This window comes from Trichogramma pretiosum, unplaced genomic scaffold (assembly GCF_000599845.2).
Source record: "Trichogramma pretiosum strain Unisexual culture from Peru unplaced genomic scaffold, Tpre_2.0 scaffold5, whole genome shotgun sequence".
Lineage (NCBI taxonomy): Eukaryota > Metazoa > Arthropoda > Insecta > Hymenoptera > Trichogrammatidae > Trichogramma > Trichogramma pretiosum.
This window is the reverse complement of record NW_019641672.1, coordinates 1,483,604-1,502,424: the sequence shown is the minus strand read 5'-3', so window position 1 is coordinate 1,502,424 and position 18,821 is coordinate 1,483,604. Positions and strand designations below refer to the sequence as shown.

Sequence of the window (18,821 nt, the reverse complement as noted above, 5' to 3'; positions counted from 1 at the left end):
ATGTATGCATCCAGACAGGCCGTATAATGCGCTACGAGGCTCGGCTTGCGAAGAGGCGTTGATCGCGGCGCAATCGGTTTCCAGCGTATCGCAATGCAAATCGCTCGCTGATCGTTATTGTTGCAAAGTTTCCCTCGTATACGCTCGTAAGCGTTTACATATACTGGTGTACGGAGTCGTGTGTGTTTTGCTCGCGAGAAAAAGCGCCTCTAAGTGAGTGATCGTGCGTCCATGTGTGTTGTGTGCCCCGGGGAGCTTTCGACGCGCCTCCAAGAAAGCGGCTGCGTGCTTTCTCCAAATATACTCTGCCTTACGGAGCTTGTACGTACACACACACACACACACACACATACACTCACACACACACACAGGTGTGTAATGCCGAGTGCTAAGTTGGTGCATTTCCGATATCGATCATATATCGTTTGAGAGAGTTGCCGAGCAGCTCGCCAGTGTACTAGGCGCGCGTGTGCCGCCTGCAAAGCAACCTGCAAACTTGTGCGATTTGTATTTACACGGTGTACGGCAGTCTGAGGGGCTCAATTTCGAGCGAAAATTGCCGAGACCTTCGCGTCACGAAGCTCCGCGGGGAGGGGCCAATCAGCGCCTGGATTATAGAGAGAAAGAGACACGCGCGCAGCACACACGCCGAATGAAGATTTATCGCCGACTCGCGAATTTTTGCAAGAAACTTGGCTCGAGCAGAGTCGTCGTAGGCTAGCTGCCGATTTTCAAGGTTCAAAAATCGATGATGCCAAAACGATAGTAATCGTTTGGACTCGAAAACGGATGGAAGATTGATGCCGTCCGCAAGCTGCTCGAAGCATATACGTATGCTTGCCGCATAGCGTCGTGTAACGCAGCAGCAGCGAGTAATCGAATGCCGAACCGATTGATCAAAGTCAACGCCGCGATTGAAAATAAAGCACAGCGAGGCTAGCCTGTGTGTCGTCGCGTGGCCGCCTCCCAGCTAGTCCATCATAGAAGCAAGACGTGCGCGGCGATATTAAAAAAGCCTCCAGATCAGACCAAGAGAGAAGAGACAGAGCTGCTGCGACAAGCTCTATTGATGAAACACTCGCCGAGACATTGACGCAATCGGATCGAGCAAATCGTTGCGGAAAATTGAACTTGCGGACGAGATCACAGCCAGCGATGGAGGAGGAGTATGCTTTGGTGCACAGCAAGAGTAGCTACGAGATGAAGAGCAGACAGCAGCAGCAGCAGCAACCGTCGACTTCCAAGTCGTCGCGACATCATCGTGGCGTTGCTGCCGTTGACGTCCCGTCGACGACGAAGCATCGCGAGCTCTGCTCCTGATCCTAACTCGGCCAAGTAGCAGCAGCAGCAGCAGCAGCGGCAGCCGTGGCGGACCCCTCGGAGCAAGCGCAGGCCGGCACGAGCCACAAATCGTCGTCGCACCATCATCAGCACCATCACCATCTGTACTACTACCAGCGGCGTCGGGAGCTCCATCACGAGCATCAAGCCGAGGCGCCGACTTGTCGCAGGCATCGGCACCAACCGACCAAGGAAGCCCCGCTCGAGTTGAAGCCGCTCGAGCTCAAGGCCTCGACGACGTTCCCGCGCGAGAGCCGAGCCAACAGCTCGAAGGTGGCGCCGTCGAGCCGGGGCACGATGCGCGCCAGCTCGGAGCTGCTGCTCGACGCCAAGGTGCGCCAGCTGCTCGCCGAGCAGGAGGAGCGCCGGCTCAAGTTCCTCGAGCTGAGTCGCATCAGCGCCGAGGCCGCCCAGCGCAAGAAGCTCAAGCCGAGGCGCACGTGCAAGCAGCGGCTCGTCTTCTACGCGACCTCGAGCCTGGCCCTGGCCGCGATCTCGGGCGGCTGCGCCCTGCTGTTCCTGGTGCCGCTCTACGTGGACCCGGCCATCAGCACGCTGAGCGCGGACTTCTTCCCCGAGCCGGTCCTGTGCACGACGACGAGGCGCGACGAGCTCTGGGGCCTGTTCAACTGCACGTGGTCGTCGTGCCGCGAGGGCTGCACCAGCGAGTACTACCGCTGCACCCACATCTACGTGTCGTACACGCCCTGGTCGAACTACAGCGAGGACAGCGCCGAGGGCGAGCCCGACCCCGTGGACGGCGTGCTGCTGGTCAACATCAAGGGCTGCGGCTACCCGCCGGCCGTCGACTGCGACAACTTCACGCGCCTCATGGGCCAGGAGGGCTCGCAGTTCCCCTGCTACTACAGCCGGGTCAACGGCAGCGTCGTCATGGCCGAGTACGATCGGCAGGCCGAGGTCGACGTCATACTGCACTACTTCGCGCTGCCGCTCGTCACGACCCTCGCCACCACGGCCCTGCTCTGCGTCATGCACTGCGACTGCAGCTGCCAGCCGCCGCCCTCGAGGAGGTATCGCAACAACAGGAGGGTGGCGTCCTCCGGCCAGCAGCAACCGCATCAGCAGCAGGCCTCGAGGCCCGACGACCTTAGGTACTGGTGGCTTTGCTTTCACCTTTGCAAGTGTATATACCAGGGTGGCTTTCGCATCGTTGGCTCCGATTCCTGATAGAGACACTTGACTCGCGTTAACTTTTGCGTGTAGATATTATACATACCTTAGCAAACAAAAGCATCATCACCGATTCAACTTGCATTATTATCATCTATAATTATTCTCATATTGTAAATTGTGCCAGGCATCATTTTATCGGGGGCCTGACGCGCTGACGAGGCACTTGGAAAATCACACGCCTATACCTATAGAGTCCATTCATAAACGAGCTTATTCCGAGAATGTTCAAATATACGCAATATGCTGTCCAAAAGCAAATTGTTCCCTTCAAATATTTTTCGTCCGATGCGTCAAAGCAATAATTAAAAGTATTTGTTGATCGGTGATTTTTTCCGCGTGCCTGGTAAACCGTCATGAGTATGCGCTACTTTTACCGCTTTCATTCATCATTATATTATGTATGCACCGAGAAAAAAATTCGTTTGAGCTACGAAAATTTGCGGTAAGGATTTACCTACATCGTGGTCGATTAATCTCATTGACATTTTTCTTCAAATTCCACTGTGGGCGAGTAATATTTAGAATTTAAATTGGCACTAATGACTTTGTTTGACCACTTTTATGAACAAACAATTTGCATGACCACGTGATGATAATTTTCAAATGAACTAATGTAGGACTCGTGCTAGCCCGAAACAAAATTTACCGAGAGATCATCAATTATTAAAGGAATTGATTATCACTTTTATTCGTAATTAGTAATTCTGCTTAGACATTAGTTGAATCAACCAATATTTTTTCTCGGTGCAGCTTGACCCCGCGGTAATTTGAAGAATTGTAGTGAATGATAAGTAATATTTTTTTCACTGCATCCAAAAGAATTATTCAAAATTGTGTGTTTGCAGTGCGAATGATGAAATAGACAATTATATACTTACATTTAAACAATTACAATGATTATGTAAAGCGCATGAACTTAAATTTCAATTTGAAAAACTGAAGAAACTTTAGAAAAGTCGTCATTTTTTACACTGATGTACGTTAAATTCGACGCTTTTTTAAAATGTACTTTCGTTTGCAAGAATGATGCAATAAAATAGTCACGATTCATTAGTTTAGTAAGTAGCAAAAGAAATTATGAGCTTGCTAGAAAAATTAGAATAATAGTACGTATGATGTGATTCGATGTACAATATCGATGACAACTGTATAGTTCACACGAAATCTATAAATTTCACAAAACAGATCGTTACAAGTAGACTAGATACTAGATGATGCACTAAAAATAAATTAAGCGATTGAATTATTTGCATCAAACATCACATTTGACACAGAATTTTATACCACAAACACACGAAAATTTCATGCATCTGTAGTTCAGAACATAATGTATATAAATTTATCGAAAAAATAAATTATAATACTCATGTAAGATAGTTGATTTCAACGAAATGAATGCAATGTTTGTGCTTATTGCAAAATAAACAAAAAAAAATCAGTGAATTGCACCAGGAATAACAGGTACAGTACAAAAATATATTAAGCATAAGTTTTTTCAATTTTATTATCCTATGAGGACAATTAATCGACTGTATGGAAGAGCGAGGGCACCGTTGAGACCAATACGATATGTTCCTATACTTAATACGTGAAACAAAATTGTTCAATGCTGAAAATTTTCGACTTCTTACCAAAGTGTGAAAAGTTCTGCCGAGAGATTCATAAGTGCATATTTAAAATATGTGGATGTGACAGTTTTCGGATACATATTATTTTTGCATTAATGAAAAGTGTAAAGTATTATTAATTGCTACTTTTTTATGTCACGCATATATAGTTCACCCGGCTTGAATGAACTATTTATAATGGTATACGTTCAACTCATGGCATTTTACTTAATAGAAATCAATCATTTGTATAAGATCGCTTACTGCCTTTCAGTGAGATTTTTTTTTGTAATTTTCAAGCTTGATGCAAAAATGAATACATAAATTTATTGAGAAAAAAATGTCAGTTGCGTTGTTCATTAATATAATTGATACAGCTGCATTTAACATATCGACACATATCTGATCATATAGTCTATGCGAAGTTACGTAACTCGGTTCATTGTTAATTATAAAACTTGGCAAACGACTTGATACTCCATTGATACGCATTTGAATTATCGATGCAAAATTGTACATATATTATTAAAAGCGTTGCTTCGCTTATACAGACTCGCTTTTGTACCCACACACCAACACATACGGAACACTCGCACGAGAGCGACATCGATTTTAACAGCTTCGCATGACTATAAACTTTTTCAAACCACAGTCGTGCTATACAACGGATACATGTGTGCAGTTGTACACGTGTATATCATTTCCATAATATACATCGGCGAGTTCGCGTCTGTTTTGCCAGTTTATACAGTTAATGTAGTACCGAATAATCTACATTAGGTAATTGGTATTGGTTACACATTGCAAAGGAAAGACAGAAACAGATACAATTTGTATGTGTGCAAACAGGTAAAGAATGCTCCTTATATCTTGATTTTTCAATTCTGATTGTCCTTTTAGTAACGTGAAATACCCCGAGCGCTCGATCAGCTCATGTGCATGCGAATCTATCGAATCGCAGGATTCAAAGTTCAGAACTGAGAGAAAGAAAGAGAGAAACAGGACGGAGAAAAATAAAAGAAAAACAAATAGCGCATGACATTTTCAGCTTGTCAAGAGCAGAATAATCGAAAAGGAAAAAAGCAGAGAGAGAGAGAGAGAGAGAGAGAGACCCGAGCGCTCGCGCGCAGGATATATTTTGTAAACTCAAGAATTGCTTTTTCCTTCCGTTATCGACTTTTGCCCTCCCGATTTATTCTTATATAAATGAAAAAAAATAAAATATGTTTTTCGATGTTATACACTCCATCAATGCGACTATACAATAATCGCGAGTAACAAGATTTTTATTGTCCCCTGGTTTGAATTTCGTCTTACTCCGTATGCATGGAGAGAGATACACGTTTATAAGAAACGGCCGAATGCACGCGCCATGCTGGTGCGGGAGGTGCATCAGGGCGTTATCTAATCTCGTGGGACGCAGCGCTCGCTCGCGATAAACTTCATAGCCTTCCGTAACTTTTTTTTCTCTCGAAGCTCGCGCGCGCACACGCTCAAGGATACCAAAGAGGAAAAACGAGGGAGAAAAAAAAGGAAGAAGGAAGAGAGAGTTTCCGATTCTCGCGCGATAGTATTTTCGAATGATTTTATCGAAGCGCTCAAAAATCGTTAATCAGCCAGAGAATGGGATGGAGAGAGAGAGAGGGAAGTTTACGTAGTTGATGTTTCTCATAGTGGTGTAACAGGGCACATGTACGCGCGTGCGGTAATAGTTTTACGGGAATGGATCGAAGCGAGATTTTCCTCTCCTTTTTTTTCTTCACTCGTAAATCCAATTTTGCGAAAGGAAAGAAATAACGAAAGAAGTTACGCGACTGGGAAGTATTAAAAGTTAGCCAGGGAAGAGAGAAAGAGAGGAAAATGTTGAATATTAATTTACACGGGCGTGCGCCGTTTAAGCTCTGTGCGCCGAAATGCGGACGAGCGTATACTTTTAATTCCGGAGTGCAAAGCGCGAGCAATAGCGAGGATGAAAAATGTTGGAGAACGCTTCGAAGGATCGATTTTTCGTCTGCTCCACCGACCGCGAACACAATTTTTTTATCGATGAAGCACGATACTTTGCATTTCATTATTCGAGCAAGTCACGAAAGCCCAACCGCATCTGTCGTGGATCACTTGCACGAGGCCAAGAGTCCATTAATAATATGTATCTCGCGGTCTGGAAAGAAGAAGAAGAAGAAGGAGGGAAAAAAAAGAAAACACGTCGAGAAAATCCGCGTTATAATTGTCTGCGTTACTTATAAATATAGGTTCACGCTTGCACAGCGGCTCGCTCTATGTTGCGTGTATACAGGCCACGAGCTGCGTAGTCTTTATAGTCGTCATACTTCTTTTTTTTCGCAAGCGCTTCGATCAAATATTAAAAAAGAGCAAGTGCCGCGAAATAAAACGTTTTTATTGTACGCGATACATACATACATTATAGCCATTGTTTCGCTATGCAAGCCAAGAGCCGTAAAGAAAACTTGCAGTATTTACGTAGACTTCAGTGGGAGCGGGCGATAGCTGCGGCAGCGCGCGTGTATATAAAGCCAGAGCTCTATAGGTTGGCGAGAATTTTTCGAGATTTGCAACGCGTCGGCGGCAAAGTGGCATAATGCTTGTTGCGTTTGACTCCGCTCTCGTTTTTTCCCCGCAGCACCGAGTTGTTTCTTTCTTTGCTCTCGTGCTGCTGCTGCTGCTGCTGCTGTATACGCCGGGTATTGTCTAAATGTCAGTCGCGGTTGCGTATAAGGAAAGTTATACAGAGAAAGAGTTTGCGATATAAGAAATATCATGAAATAAGACGAAGGCATACTTGAATCTGTTTGCCCTTTTTGCAACTGAATGTAATACTTGTGCGCGAGCCTAATAGGTAATGTATACATAATTAATGAAGTGCAAAGTTTCGCTGAAATAATCGGCTGCGTTCCACTTGGAGCATAATTATTATGTGATTTTCGTGAAAATCAAACTGTGTCGTAACAGGGTTCGTCGTTACGAGACGGTCTACAAAAATTTCGATGCCTTATGGCGCTTCGTCGCGATCGGATAATAATTTGTCACTGCCCGACGAAAATTCATTACGAGCTCTAGTGAGCGCTTGCACGTCCGAGTGCCGCTGCATAATTAATGTGTTTTCGTTCGCAGGCCAACAGGACCATTCCGGAATATAATTCATATGGGTAGAAACGAAGCATGTATGGGTTGGAAAAAAAAGGTGGCTATAGGCCGCATACGATCGGCCATCGCGCGGCTCATTAGAGACCGCACACGAAGCTCTACTGGGCGCGCGCGCGCGAAACGAGCCAACGGCCAGCTATATGTACGTTACGAGTAATAGTCTTTGTCTCGGCTAAACATAGATATACGTCGCGGAGCTAGAGGATGGGACGACGACGACGACGAGCATAGCTTTGCGAGCGTGCGGTGCTGCGACGTGTGGCGGCGGCGGCAACGGCGGCAACGGCGTCGTCGTCCGAATGACCTAAAAAGTCCTCGCGCGCGCCGAGCGCACACATACCGATCGACCGGTGCTGCGGTGCGGCCAGGCTATAGAGCGGCGTCAAAGGGGCTCTTAATTGCGCCGATCGACCGTCTCTCTTTTCCCTTCGACTCTCTCTCACTCTCTTTCTCTCTCGCTCACTGACATACACACACACACACACACACACACACACACACACACACACACTAAACTCTTCAGCAATGTATCCTGTGACTTGGGTACTCACCACACTATAGTTACACACAGAGCATCCCCTCTCCCATGGTATAGTACGACCCCCTTTTCGTTTATTGCTCGTACTCTCTGCGAGCTGTGTATGCGCTTGTATATATACGATGACGACGACGACGAGAGTCAGCCGACATATAACAGTGCGCACAGTCTAGTGTGCAGCCCGACTGCTGACACGTCCGAGATAAGATATCCGGCACGCACTACGTTTTAGTTATATTACGTGAGTATACACACGACTCTGTGTGTCGCTTATGTGTGCGAGCTATGTATGTGCGAGCTTGCAGCGAGGCCGACGTTGCTGCTGCTGCCGAGCGCACAGAAGCAAGCGCGCACCACCACCACCGACAGATGCAATTTCATATCTCTGTGTGTATAGGCGCGCTTATATACCTATCCGTGCACTACGAACGCGAGCTGCGCATTTGCGATGCCTGACGAATTTTTATACCGACAAATTTATATCGAATCGTGTATCGAACTGTTCGAGTCAAAGACTTCTGGTCTGGATGAAGACCAAGTATCTATAAGCCTGTTTCTTCCTTAACGATATTGCGCAAGCTTTTATGATTATGCACTTGGATTCGATTTATTCGTCTCTCCGTCCCTCCGAAGCCCGTCTGACGAGCTGAGCATCGCTTGTAAAAACGTCCCGCCTGTGCCAAATAGACAATGTAATTAAAAATATTTGTCCTACATTAACAAAGCGCGGCTTCTAAGCTCGAGTCTCTCATTCCAGCGTTTTATGGACGCTTATATGCATTAACTCGGGCCGCGTATACGCGGCTACTACAATTTTCCTTCAGCTAAGCTGAGCGCGCGCAATTTCGCAGATACGCTGCAGTAAATACCGTACGCGCGGCATTACCTACATTTCGCGCGCGTGTGTGTAAGGGTGAACACGTGTGTGTAGTATGCGTACGTTACGGCGCACTAAACAAGTTATGCAGGATTTATTCATCAGTGTCGGGGATTTCTTTTTTTACTCGCCCCCCCCCATGTTGGGTTAGCGAATGTTCTTTATGTTTGCGCTATAAAGAATTTTACATTTCTCGTCCTTTTTTTCTCTACGTACATGTACTCGGCCCCATGCGCGTTTTCGAGTGCGTACGAAATTAACGCTGCGCGTATACCCAACTAAGCCATGGAAAATTATTTGAATTGCACACTGTCATTTTTTTACGAGTAGACTTGACTTATGAAGAGCGTGTTCGCGCTAATGCGCAAGTAGAAGCTTCAAATTTAATTTAACTTTTATTTATAAAAAAGCTATAATTGATTATTGGATGAAAAAAAAACAAAAGTTGGTGTACTTTTCTGTCGCTGAAGTCAAAAAAGGATTCAAAGTAAAAGAAGAGAGAAAGAGTGCGAGAAAAGACCAAAGTCAAATTAAATTTCTTCGCTTACTCTCACGGTGCAACGTACATATATGGGTTGAACCACGTCTACTGTGATAAACCAAATAATGGAATTGAAACTATACGGACATGCTATGAAAGAGTACAGCGACAAATAAGAAAATCCAAAATTTAAGCTCTCTAGGCCGGCATTCCACATGGCTCTATACAAGTTCAATATTGAACTTTCATTTTCTATGAAACTGTAATAAAATATTTAAATTATGACTGTTTATGTAAAATTTTATGTAGAATTTAAATTCGCGGTCATAAATTATATTCACAACCCAAGAATACTTAAAAATGAAAAAATGTCCTAAAATAAACTTATATTAATTTTTCGAATGGCCTATTGTTGTAAAAGGTTCTTTAAAAAACCAATACACGAATTTTCAATAAATGTGTTAATAATTGACTGACAGAGAGACATTTTGGTAGCATGCTAAGGATAAAAATTATAGCTTTTCTCTCACATTGCTGAATTTCACTTGCTTTTCCAATTTTCAATAGTTATTTCATTTAACTATATTATAAGATTAAGGAAGTGAGCTGAAAACTCTGAGCCTTTGTAGAACCATGATGAATAGATGAACATACAATTTTGAAAATTATAATTTTTCAATGTACCTTTTAAAAATACATTCATGCTTCGATTGGGTTATCACAGTTGATGTAGTTTAGTCCATATATATAATTCTTCTCGTCTCTACGAAGCTTTTCGCAACGAAGATGACATGAAGAATCGTACGTTTTCTTTCTATTTACTTCTTTCTCTTTCTCCCGCTCTCTGCATCCGTATGTATATATTGCGCGCATATACCCCTCCATATAGCTTACGTAGTAGTGCAATTTTGTTAAGAAGCCCGACTTGTGCCAGATGGCCTATGCCGACTAGATAACACTAAGGCCAACTTTTTGCCTGGAACTGAAAAACAAGCCAGCCAAAGGACTCGTTCGCTTGTTTTCTCGACTGATAAAATTTCCTTTTAAATCAATTACCATATCGATGTACAAATTTTCTGCATTAAATTCAAATTGAAACCGATGCGTCGGTCCAAGCATGCCCGCAGAGTTTTGCGGTCAATTTATGATATTATTGCTTTTGAAGTGTAATTAATCTCAATGCTGTACATTGTTGAAGCGAGAGAAAGAGAAAACTTTTTGGAGCTGGATAACATTTTTCAGTGTTGCTGGACATCTGTTTTATATATTTAAAGCAAACGGCGTCTAATAGACGGCATTATACCTTATTTCAGGAAAAGTTTGCGCTTCGCGTTATTAGCGTCCATATAGTAGCGTACGCGCGAGTTGTAAGATGAAGTTTCTGCGAACGGATATACGCGCATAAATATACGGCCGGGCGTTGCACGTTACGCTCTCTCTGTCTCTCTCTTATATTACAGCGTCCAGAAAAGTGAAAACATAATTATTTTTTTTCGCGCTTTCGTTCAAAATTTTTCCTTATACTGCATCGTGCATACTTCCTTTTTTATCACCTGAAAATTTCAAATATTCGCCATTGTATTTGAGTAGCGTAGAAAATGCGAGGCATAGTTAGTTTTTCATTCGACGATAATTGCCGAGCCACGAAAAAAAAGGAAAAAATCTTTTCAAAGTATCGCTAAAGCAAGTTTAACTTCATTAAAGCTAACTCTCGGAAATTAGCTAAGCCTCTCTTTCTATCTGGACTTGCGCTAGCACATGCCTTGAGATTTATTAACTTAAAATCTTAATCTGAAGGCTGAGGTACGATTCTGTATATAAAGCTGACTATTATTCCTGACGAGAAAACTTATTACAAAAAATATGTAGTAGCGCTACTGACGCCGTTCGTTAATCGAAAACGACGCCGCGTGATATCGGATTTTTTTCCCCTCTCTCGGTTGGTCGCGCGCGCTATGCGTACAAATGCATATCTGTTTACGCGGGTCGGCAGCGTATAGAAATGATATATTCTCAAAGTATCGCGTGTATAGTTCGCAATGGCAGAGCACAAGTTTTATAGGAATTCGTATTGTTGTTTAAAGCCTGCCTCGGCAGTTGCGCGCGTGTAGCGAAACAAGTTTCGGAAAAATGGCTGTCGTGATAACAGCTTCGCGGCTGCTTCTCTTTCTCTCTCTCTCTGTGCCAAGTTAACTTTTCATCTGTACGGCCGCGTGATTTTTGACTTGTTTGTTCTAGTGGGACGATTTATACGCGCCAATTCTTTACTTTTCCCCGAAATCAACTTGTTGAAAGTTGGACGTTTAGAGCCTCGGAAGGTATCCGCCTGAAATTCCCTCAAAGAGAGAAGAACAAAAGAATAGAAGTAAAAAATTAAAAAGCTAACACGACGAGCGCGCGCTACGTGCCCCGCGGGGGCGCGAGAATTCGATTATTTTTTTCTTCCCCCTACTCTCTTACTAAGGGCAAGCGCGCGCGCGAAACCAAGAATCTGACCTCACTGTTGTTTCTAGCTAATGAGCTGACTCGTCACTAAATAAGCTTGCGCGAGCTCCCCAGTCCCTGTGACTGTGTACGTACGTATGCACCCTCGAGCCTGATTCTAGTTCAGTAGCGCAAACTTCCTTTTGCACTTGGAGTCGATCGACCTGTTCTAAAAATTAGCTACTAAAACTATTCGGAAAGACGAATCTTTTATCGAATGAGAATGCAGGAAAACAGCTGTTATTGGTAAAAGCATTGAGGATCGATTTCATGGTCATTTCGTATGTCTTGTGAATTTAGCTCGAAACGTCTGGCATAGTGACCTCAAATCTCATATAATTATTATGATCATCTATTTTTGACTTATACCATTGTCCTAAGTTGAATTTTTTTCTCTGGGATTTCCCATTCGATATAATTTCAGATAATTATCCTCCATTATATCGATGTAATGCAGATCCATTAAATGAAACATATATATTATGCTAATTCATTGATAATTGAATTAAAGAACCCATTTGGAATTTCTTCGTAACATAACTCGGATCTTTGGTACTTTCGTAGAATGATGGATTGCCTCTAGATATCGACATACTCAGTTAAATAAATTCAATCCATAAGTCACTGTGCAGTCTGTGGCAAGTCATATTTTTGTGATTTATCAAAGCGGACCAGCACACTCATTAGCAAAGTATCGCTTATGAGATGGATTGTTGGAATAAAATACAAAAAAGATCATGGAGTTTTTAAGTTGACTATAGAAGTGCTAGTTGAAAATGAACCAAGCGCGAATAGAAACAGTCACAACAGACATTAGAGCCCTCAACATTCATTTTATGAAATTTTACCAACATAAAAGATATAGGAATGTTGTAAAAAAGTGTTGACTTAGGTACAATCATATTTTGTCATCCATTCTAAGTCACGGCGAAGTACGTCCAATGGGTTTATATTGTACTGCTCGTCCTGCTCTATAGCTCGGCGAAACATCTGTTGGGGACAATTTCAGAGGCTCGCACAACATTTTGCAATACAATCGTTGCACTTTTTTGTCATTGTCGTCGACGTTGTCGTCGTCGCCTAGGGCCTGGACACCGAAGCATTGATAAGTCACGTTTTTGATATTTCGCTGGAATTGCAGCCTCGCGCCAACTCGACAAAAGATTTTCATCTTTTGTGTCTGTCGAGCGAAACTTTACGCAACGGCTTTATATAATACATACAGCCGCAACCCGTGTGCATATACAAACTGCTCAAGGTGTAAAACAAGCGTTTCGTCGCCTCGCAGTCCCCGAGCATCGAGCGATTATCCGATCGAGAGTGGAGAGCTTCGGATACGCGTGGCGCTTTTATAATGCGCTACAAGTCGTTTTAATACGCCGTGCACCGAGAGAGAGAGAGAGAGAGAGAGACTTATTTGCATGGAATTAAAAATGACACGTAATCGTGGTGGCCTTTGCGCTTGTCAAAACTAATGCTTACAATACTCGGCCAGCTCGTGCGTGTCTAGGCAAGATTTGACGATCGCGTGATGTATGTGCTGTATATATTTATACAAGTCGCTCGGCGACTTTCTTGTTATTACGTCAGGGTCAAGTCCTGTCAAATGAAGCTATGCAAATTTCTACAGAGTCGTTTTTTAATTACGAGCTTTTTTTTCTCTATACGTATTAAGAACGAAATCAAGCAGTCCGAGGCGACACTTTGCATATATACCTAATTACGCATTCACTTTGGCCTTTTCATTGAGATATACTGCTGTAGCTCCAAAAAATGCTCCATAAGCGAACACAGTCGTCGTGATAGGATTAAACGCTTGGCACAAACACGAGCCGCGCGCGCGCGCTGCTTACCATTCGAATCGCGACGACGACTGCAGTCGCTTGCCGAGAAATTGGGCGTCTCCGCGAGGAAGGCGAAAATAACACGTCGTACTGATGCGGCGCAAGCCGTAGCCATCGTGCCGATCTTTAATTTTCTCACTGCTCTTACCTAATTCATACACGCCTATGTGCAATTTACTTGAGCTGCGCGAGTGCAGCGACTGGCATATGCACAACGTCATGCGCAACACGTATACATATACACACGTCTCCTGTATATAACACACCTATTCTCGCACACACGTGCATCTAATGTATACGCGCTTTATCGCGATGAAACGGCCGTGATATGCACGTCGCGTCGCTCCAGATTTCTGCGCGCAGAGCCTTACTTGGCTTTTTTAGCCGCGCGCGCGCTCGATCATCCTGACCCTTATATATATTTTTCTCTCTCTCTCTCTCTCTCTCTCTCTTTCTGTATATTTTTCTGTGTACAGCAGCGATTTTTCAGCCGACACACACCCACACACGTACGCTTTTGTATGTATGTTGTACGAGTTTCATACACGAAAAAAGGTTTCTTTTCGTTTCGGACGCGCAGCAGCAGCAGCGACAATAGACTCATGATCCCTTTGTGTTATGTGCGCGAACAGAATCACTCCCTGGGCTGCTACTGTTGGCGATCGACTTTTTCTCTTTCTCCGCATTTGGGTTAAAATATGAATTCTGTCCTTATTCTCTCGCTGAAAAGAGCCTCTTCTGTGTGGCTCCGTGCGATGTATGCTTCATCGGGGCCATGTGGCCACGGGCGATTACAGTTGCACGCCTGGTTATAGCTGTTCGGAAAATTATCCTTTTTTTTTTTATAACTTTCCTTGGGATGAACTCATTTCAATGCGAAGGGATATTAGTAAATATATGTGAAAAAAGGGTGCCCGAGTTTGCTACAGCTACATTGCCCCATTTCTTTTTCACATATATATAATATCCGAGTAACGGATAAAATTTAATTAAAAGTCTTCTTGGCGATGCTGCCAGTGTGTTAACTTCTCACTCGATCCCTAGTAAAAAAATATATAAAAAATACTCATCCGATTTTATTACCCCGTTACAGTAAAGTTACCATCTCTATCGAAAAAAGTAAAGACGATAATTGAATCATCGAGTTTTAATAAGTATGGATCGTTGCAAGCAATTCACTGGTCGTAATAAAATAATAGAAATTGTAAAAATTAACGAACTCAGTGTTTTTTATTTGTTAAACACGAGCATTGTACGTAAAGCCGTGTTCAACATGCGATTATAGAACAAAATAAAGCATACTTGCTCGTCGACAACGACTAGTTTATCGTAGTTCATGCTGAATAAGAAAACATGCAGTTAATGGCAGTATGAATACATCCTAACTTAACTAGGTGAGATAAAGTTTTTTTTACAAAAGTTTGACGCGCATACGGCACTGCACCGTTACTACTTGCTGCGCCTCGCATATCGGCAACAGCGAGTAGATCGGGTCCGATTATAGTCAGACGATTGATTTTTTTCCACCATGTAGCGAGATACGTTCTCTCTTTTTTTTTACCTACACTGCTAGGGAATATATTGTTATAGTAATTTTTTTCAAATCGAACAATGGTTTGAATTTAGATATTCACTATTTCTCCTGTATTTCCCCCTATCTCTCTCTTTTTCTCATGTATACATAGCCAAGCTATATATAATTGCACCATATAAATAAGTTAATCAAGTGGGTATAAAAGTGAAGTCTGTTCAAATTATGTTCTCTTCATCGTAACAACTGGTCTTCATCATTCATAAGAGCTCGCATTTATACGTAGCGAACATGAGCTCTAAATCTGAACCTATAGGCGCTAATACAATATTTACTCGTGCGAGCAATCATTCATTATTTGTCTAGGAAAACTCTCAGGTATCCCTTCTAAATTTCACCGGAATATTAGAAAAGTAAGCCTCTCACGAAAACCGGAGATGTAAATCGAAAACTTTTCGGCCGTAGCGATCAAGGTAAGTCACTTGCATATACACAGTAGAAATTAATACTTGGGTAATTGACCCCACAAGTTGCGGAATATATAGCCTCGGGGTACCGTAGAGAGCCAAACGCAGCAGCTTTTATACTCGCAAAAAAAAAGAATAGAAAAATGAAATGCATTTCTATATTTATTTGGTTTTATTTCACGATTTTATACAATGTGACCCATAAGTCTCTGTTTCTGTGTGTTACAGTGTGCACTCGATCAGTACGCGAGTCGAGCGACGAAGCCGCCGACTTACGCACTTCGAGTGCGGTGAGGTCGTTTACCACAGGCCCTTATGACGACGCGACGAGACGGCCGAGACGATATTGTCGACTACCTCTTGAGCCGTCTCCCTGTCTTTCTCTTTCTCTTTCTTTCTCTCCCATTCTATAACTTTTGCATTTTGTACATATTTTTATTTTATTTTTCAAGCTCTGCGTCTTCTCTGGCATTGTTGTACAAACGGCACGAGGAACAATGGTCCAGCGGCGAACTTTAACACGACCTTTCGTGCTTTTGCGCCCCTCTCGCTAATAGCTGTTTTATTACTTGTAAGCTGAGATGTATTTTTGACTCTTGGATGAGCATATCTTTTCATTCTTGAGTGAAAAAAAGCTTCCTATTTACGAGGAGTAAAAGGAAAGCGCACAAGCTTTTGTTTGCGTTTATTAAGTAGCAATTTAAAACCTTTCTTTTCATTATGCAATACCTTATAGCTGGCGCCTTTTAGACAAGCACTTTCTTTATATATACTGGAGATTTTGTAACAATTTCTGAGAAGCTAACGTTTTAAACGGGTAATTAGAGTTTTTACTACCGAAAGTTTTTTCATACAAATCATTAAAACGACTGTCTGACCAAATTATGGTATAGCTACTTGTCTATGAGAATATAATTGTCACCGTAATAGTGGACGTGCGGTTAAAGCTCTTTTTAAAATTTACAAAGCCAAACCCGAATGGAACTGTTGTAAAAACTTTCAACGCAGGAGGAAAATATCCGAACGGAGCATGTAATTATAATGTTTTTAAATGAGAGCACGTAATTGGCCTTATGATCTTGTCTAGTTTCTAGCTTATTTTTTTATTTCATACAAATCTATAGATTTTTCTTTATCCTCTTCTTCGGAAAGCAATAGCTCCACGGCGCACTCCTGTGTCCCTTCTCTGCACTTAGAGACATCGATAACAGCTGAGGCTACTTTAATTGGCCCGATCTACTTGAGTCGTCCACTGATCTGCAGCACTTGCTCTTCGACTCGTTTTCCGCTTATTGAACACGGCACAAGTCAGTATCCATGCCATGGACAGAAACTGCACGAGGACTCGTCGAGCAAACGACATCGAGGAAAAAGCATGTCGTCACAGAGCTGGAATCGTGACGTCTTATCGCCCAATGGACTAATTAGTGTGTATTGCTTTGAGGAAAATAAAACAAAAAATATATATTTTTACATAGGGAATAGATTTTAAGTACAATCATGCTTTGTGCGGAGGGCACTCGTATATAATATACAGCTATTTTCATCGATTTTCGCGTGAGCAACTAAGTTTTTATAGAAAAATCAATTGAGTTAAAACCTGAATGCATGTATTCATGATATTATTTAATGGCCTACAAATGAAAAAGAAACTTATGTAGTAATATTTTACGGGAATTTTGAAGATGAATTCAGAGTACGACTCGAAGTTATTATAAATTATTAAAAACTAAAAATATGTGATGGAACTCCTAGTTCTCGTAACAATAGAATAAGAAATAGGCTGTGATTGTAATTAGCTTCCTCGATTTCAATTTTTCCTCATCGAATGATAAAATAATCTCTTGAATTATGTTTTTTTTCCTATTTCCATTAAAAGCTTATGATTAATTTTGAAACATATCAAAATATGAATACACTTACTAAATGAATTTTATAGCCTCGACTAAAATTGTATAACATTTTTAATATAAACAACAAATACGAATGATACCACTTATATCAGAAATTGTCGCCATCTTTCAATTTGATACCAATTTTAAAAAGCAATAATCGTGATAGCTATAATAATCAAGTAACAATTGTAAATACAAATTCGTAGTTTCGAAAAATTATGTCAGCACTGCCATGCTTATACCCAATTCGAAAACTAACGAATGTAGCTTAATTATTTTTAATAAATATATATTAATACATACCCGATACCTCAATGTATGGTTTGATTGAAAATATGCAGTAACTGTTGTACCACCAAATAATTATTGAGTAAAAAGTTTGTAAAGCTTCAAGACAAAAAATCCAATCTATTTTCTGCGTCGAGGACCAATCAGCGTGATGTCAAATGTCTTTAATCACTTGTTTGTTAATCTTGTAACTTAATCCAAGTTGAGTTTTAAAAAAATCCCCTGTTCACGCGTGTGTGCGCTCGTAATTTACCCATTTACTGTAAGCATACGCCTATGAGAGAGATAATAAGCAAACTTTACGAGGTGAAGTCGCGTGATGATAAAAATACGGCTGGATGAGTTTAATAAAATTTTAGCACATTAATAATGTTTGAGCGCGCGCGCGCCTGTTGACTTTGACCTTATTCGTTTCCTTTTTCCTTTCCCTTTATGCCAAAGATGCATGTTTCAAAATTGTAAGATCAATGAATGAAGAAAAAAAATAAAGGTAACCATCGTGAGTGGGGTTCAAGTTTAATGTGTACACGAGTGACACAAGTTTTTTTCTGACTACTTGCTTAGCGTGTTATCTATGAGGAACAAAAAAAAAGTTGCTTATACAAAGCTCGACAACGTTGTAGGACCAGAAAACTGTTTGTTTCTTTTGTAATCTGTCGACTTGGCAAGCTAAAATTTTTGCATGAATGTCGGCATATACCTCTATACTACCCTTGATGCAGCGATGAAAAGTGAATGGTCTTTGCGACAGTGTCTCCCGTCATTAACGTAACTTATCTGCCGTGTAGTGGTAAGTAATTCATAAAAAAAAAAAGAAAATCTTGGCAGAACCATAATGTAATTCATAAAACGAATACCGACGACGCGGAACGTAGATGTAAAAGTATATAATAAATTGGCTCGCGTAATCGCTCGTCATTGGCACCGGTATAATATACGCGGATTTGTGGTTGTCGAAAGCGACACACACTGCACTCACACACGTACACGTAAGCACACACATCATATATATATGTAAGTGAGTGTGTAAACCCCCTTGGTGCTCGTGTGCCGCGTATAGTTCCCCCAGAAATTTTCTCATCTAAATGCTAATCAATGCTTTGTATCCA

At 42.0% G+C, this 18,821-nt stretch overlaps 1 protein-coding gene across 2 annotated transcripts; it reads left to right on the top strand.

Annotated features, from left to right (window-relative positions):
- Window positions 1–1,638: 1,638 nt before the first annotated feature.
- LOC111694008 (protein tipE) lies at window positions 1,639–17,731 on the top strand. Of its 2 annotated transcripts, XR_002763547.1 has the most exons (3): window positions 1,639–2,453; window positions 15,758–16,346; window positions 16,423–17,731. XR_002763547.1 is itself a non-coding variant. In XM_023460480.1 (2 exons), the coding sequence occupies exons 1-2, from the start codon at window positions 1,639–1,641 to the stop codon at window positions 15,846–15,848; spliced, it is 906 nt and encodes a 301-aa protein (XP_023316248.1). In that variant the 3' UTR covers window positions 15,849–17,731. The 2 variants fall into 2 exon arrangements, 1 of the variants encoding a protein (XP_023316248.1); XM_023460480.1 differs by having other exon boundaries at window positions 15,758–17,731.
- The last annotated feature ends 1,090 nt before the right edge of the window (window positions 17,732–18,821 follow it).